This window comes from Etheostoma spectabile, chromosome 7, assembly GCF_008692095.1.
Source record: "Etheostoma spectabile isolate EspeVRDwgs_2016 chromosome 7, UIUC_Espe_1.0, whole genome shotgun sequence".
NCBI lineage: Eukaryota > Metazoa > Chordata > Actinopteri > Perciformes > Percidae > Etheostoma > Etheostoma spectabile.
The window spans coordinates 21,491,990-21,494,894 of NC_045739.1; the positions used below are offsets into that span (position 1 = coordinate 21,491,990).

At 40.2% G+C, this 2,905-nt stretch overlaps 1 protein-coding gene across 1 annotated transcript in view; it reads right to left on the reverse strand.

The window, feature by feature from the left end:
- si:rp71-17i16.5 (phosphatidylinositol 4,5-bisphosphate 3-kinase catalytic subunit gamma isoform) overlaps positions 1 to 2,905 on the reverse strand; it is a 13,888-nt gene that overhangs the window by 4,681 nt on the left and 6,302 nt on the right. The window contains exon 6 of the mRNA XM_032519778.1: positions 700 to 794. Within this exon, the coding sequence (XP_032375669.1) occupies positions 700 to 794 (95 nt within the window). The remainder of the gene's footprint in view (positions 1 to 699; positions 795 to 2,905) is intronic.

A 2,905-nucleotide genomic window follows, 5' to 3' on the forward strand; every position in this document is an offset into this window, starting at 1 on the left:
TACCAGTTAGCTCCGCTGGTAGCTAAGCGTATGGGCTCTGGACACCTCACCCCGTGTGTTGTTGTGATTGATTGTAGTGTTATCTAATTGCGTGCAGTGAGATTTTCAAATGCACGCTTGGTGCCGCCCCTCAATATGGGCAACTTTCATTACTTGATGCCAGACCCGTAATCTTTCGAATTTAGGCCTGGATTTCCAGGCTACTTCAACCAAGCAAACATGTCACATTCTGACAGATCAGAGTGGCTGGAGTGGCCTGCTGATAGAAGATGAAAATGATGCCAGAAAGTGCAGATAATTGCACTTAAGGCTGAGCAGCAGGAAGAAAATGGAGAAGGATGGAAAATTGAGAAGCAGGAGAGAGAGGGGACATTAAATATAACCTATACCAATGTGCTGCCAAAGCTTCTTGCCACACCATGTTCAACTTTCTATTATTCAAATGAATGCTAATATGGCTCCATGTTACACTTAACGCACTAATTGGGAACATGTTTTCTAACATGTTAGACATACAGGCTTTATAATGTCAATGATGTGTTTACAGCTTGTTGCACTGACCCTAATAACATATTAACATTAATGCAGGTTTAGAAATTCACACACAGAAGATGTAACCTGCCAGACAAAAGTCAACACTCATCCAACAGCAAAACACTCAAAATATGCACACCCACAAACATCATTAGCAAGGCTTACCAGGATCCTTCCAGCTTTGATGCGGGGGTCAAAGGGCAGCAGGAATTCATTTGGCAGATTACAATTTCTAAGAAGCTCTTGAAGCCTGAAATGAGCTAAACAATAGAAACACAAAGACACAATGATGCACTAAACTGTTTCTTTTAGGATAAAGGGAAACTGGCAAAACAAAAAGATATTTTAATATTATGTATGTATAATAATAATAATAATAACATATCATATATGTAAACGACACCCAACCACCCACATTTACACATATCATTATAAATTGGATTTCTTGGTGTATGTTAAGGAGAGATCCATATGTGGTGCTATTGGCCAATGGGTGTTCATCTAGACTTCCAGCTTTCACTTGTTTTATTGTAACAAAAAAGCACTGAAGCTTTTGCACTTCCTCCCTGATAGTGGCTGCTTTCCCATTGCTCATTAACATTTACACACACTCTTAGACCAAGTTCCTAAACATACCTAATAACTCATACACTGCCCTGCTGAAAAATGTCCTCAAAAACTACAGTTCCCAGCTGTTATAGGAAGTGATGATGAAAGCACATATTCATGACCTGTTTTAAAATAGAGCTGAGAGCCACAGACAAGGCAGAGAATTCGGAAAGTGTTGTACTGAGGGATGGACACAAACGTTTTATAGTTTCACACTTTTCATGGGAGTTTCTTACTGGTGGTGGACTTTATTGATTAGCCTTTGTATCTTATATCACCGACCTGCTGAGCACACAGGTTTCTGTCACCAACTGCTCCCTGCAATGTAGCCGATGTAGCACGGCTGACGGATGGCAATGCCAAAACTGATATTTCTTAACATCTGTCGGATGTTTTATGACTCATGATTGATGTCAACACATTGCAACCCAAGTTTCCCACTTGGAGAAAAGATAGATAGATACAGCGGGTGAATAAGTATTGAACACTTCACCACTATTCTCAGTACATATTTTTCCAAAAGGTGCTGTTGACATGAAATTTTCACCAAACATCTGCCGTTGGTAACAACCCAAGTAATCCATACATACAAAGAAACCAAAACGTTTAGAAATTAGGGTTATGTGTAATAATGTGAAACGACACAGGGAAAGAGTATTGAACACGCTTACTGATATTTTATACTTTGTACAAAAACCTTTGTTGGTAATGACAGCTTCAAGGTGCCTCCTGTATGGAAAAACTAGTCGCATGCATTGCTCTGGTGTGATTTTGGCCCATTCTTCTACACAGTCAGTCTTCCAATCTTGAAGGTTCAGTGGGCCTCTTCTATGAATCGTGATTTTCAGTTCTTACCATAGATTTTCAAAGGGATTTAAGTCAGGTGATTGGCGGGGCCATTCCAGCAGCTTTTATTTTCTTTCTCTGAAACCAATTTAGTTTCCTTGGCTGTGTGTTTGGGATCATTGTCTTGCTGAAATGTCCACCCTCCTTTCATCTTCATCATGCTGGTAGATGGCAGCAGATTTTTGTCAAGAATGTCTCAGTAAATTTGCCCATTCATGTGTATTATGGCATCCAAACAGTTGAATTTTGTTTTCATCTGACCACACTATATTCTCCCAGTATTTCACTGGCTTTTCCAAATGTTGTGCAACCAACTTTAAACAAGCTTCAACATGCTTTTTATTCCAGCAATGGAGTCATGCATGGTGAGCGTGCACACAGGCCATGGCGGTGGAGTGCATTACTTATTGTTTTCTTTGAGACAACAGTACCGGCTAATTGCAGGTCTTTTTGAAGCTCACCACAATTTGTCCTTGGCTCTTGGCCAACTCTTCAGATTATTCTGTTCACTCTTCTGTCAGAAATCCTGCGAGGAGCACCTGATCCAGGCATATTTATGGTGAAATGATTGTCTTTCCATTTCCGTATTAAGGCCCCTACAGTGCTCACTGGAACATTCAGAAGCTTAGAAATGCACCTATAACCAATGCCATCATTACATTTTGCAACAATTAGGTTGTGAATGTCTTGACACAGCATTTTGCTTTTACCCATCATAAGATGTGTCTTGTGTGAGACCTTTTTGTAGGCCATCAGTAGGGACTGAACCAGCTGATTTGCTCTGACAGGGGGCTGGATTGCTTTTTGATTACTGATAGTTTTCAGCTGTTGTCTTGGCTTTCCATGCCTTTTTGCACCTCCCTTTTTTCATGTTTTCAACACTTTTTCCCTGTGTCATTTCACATTATTACACATA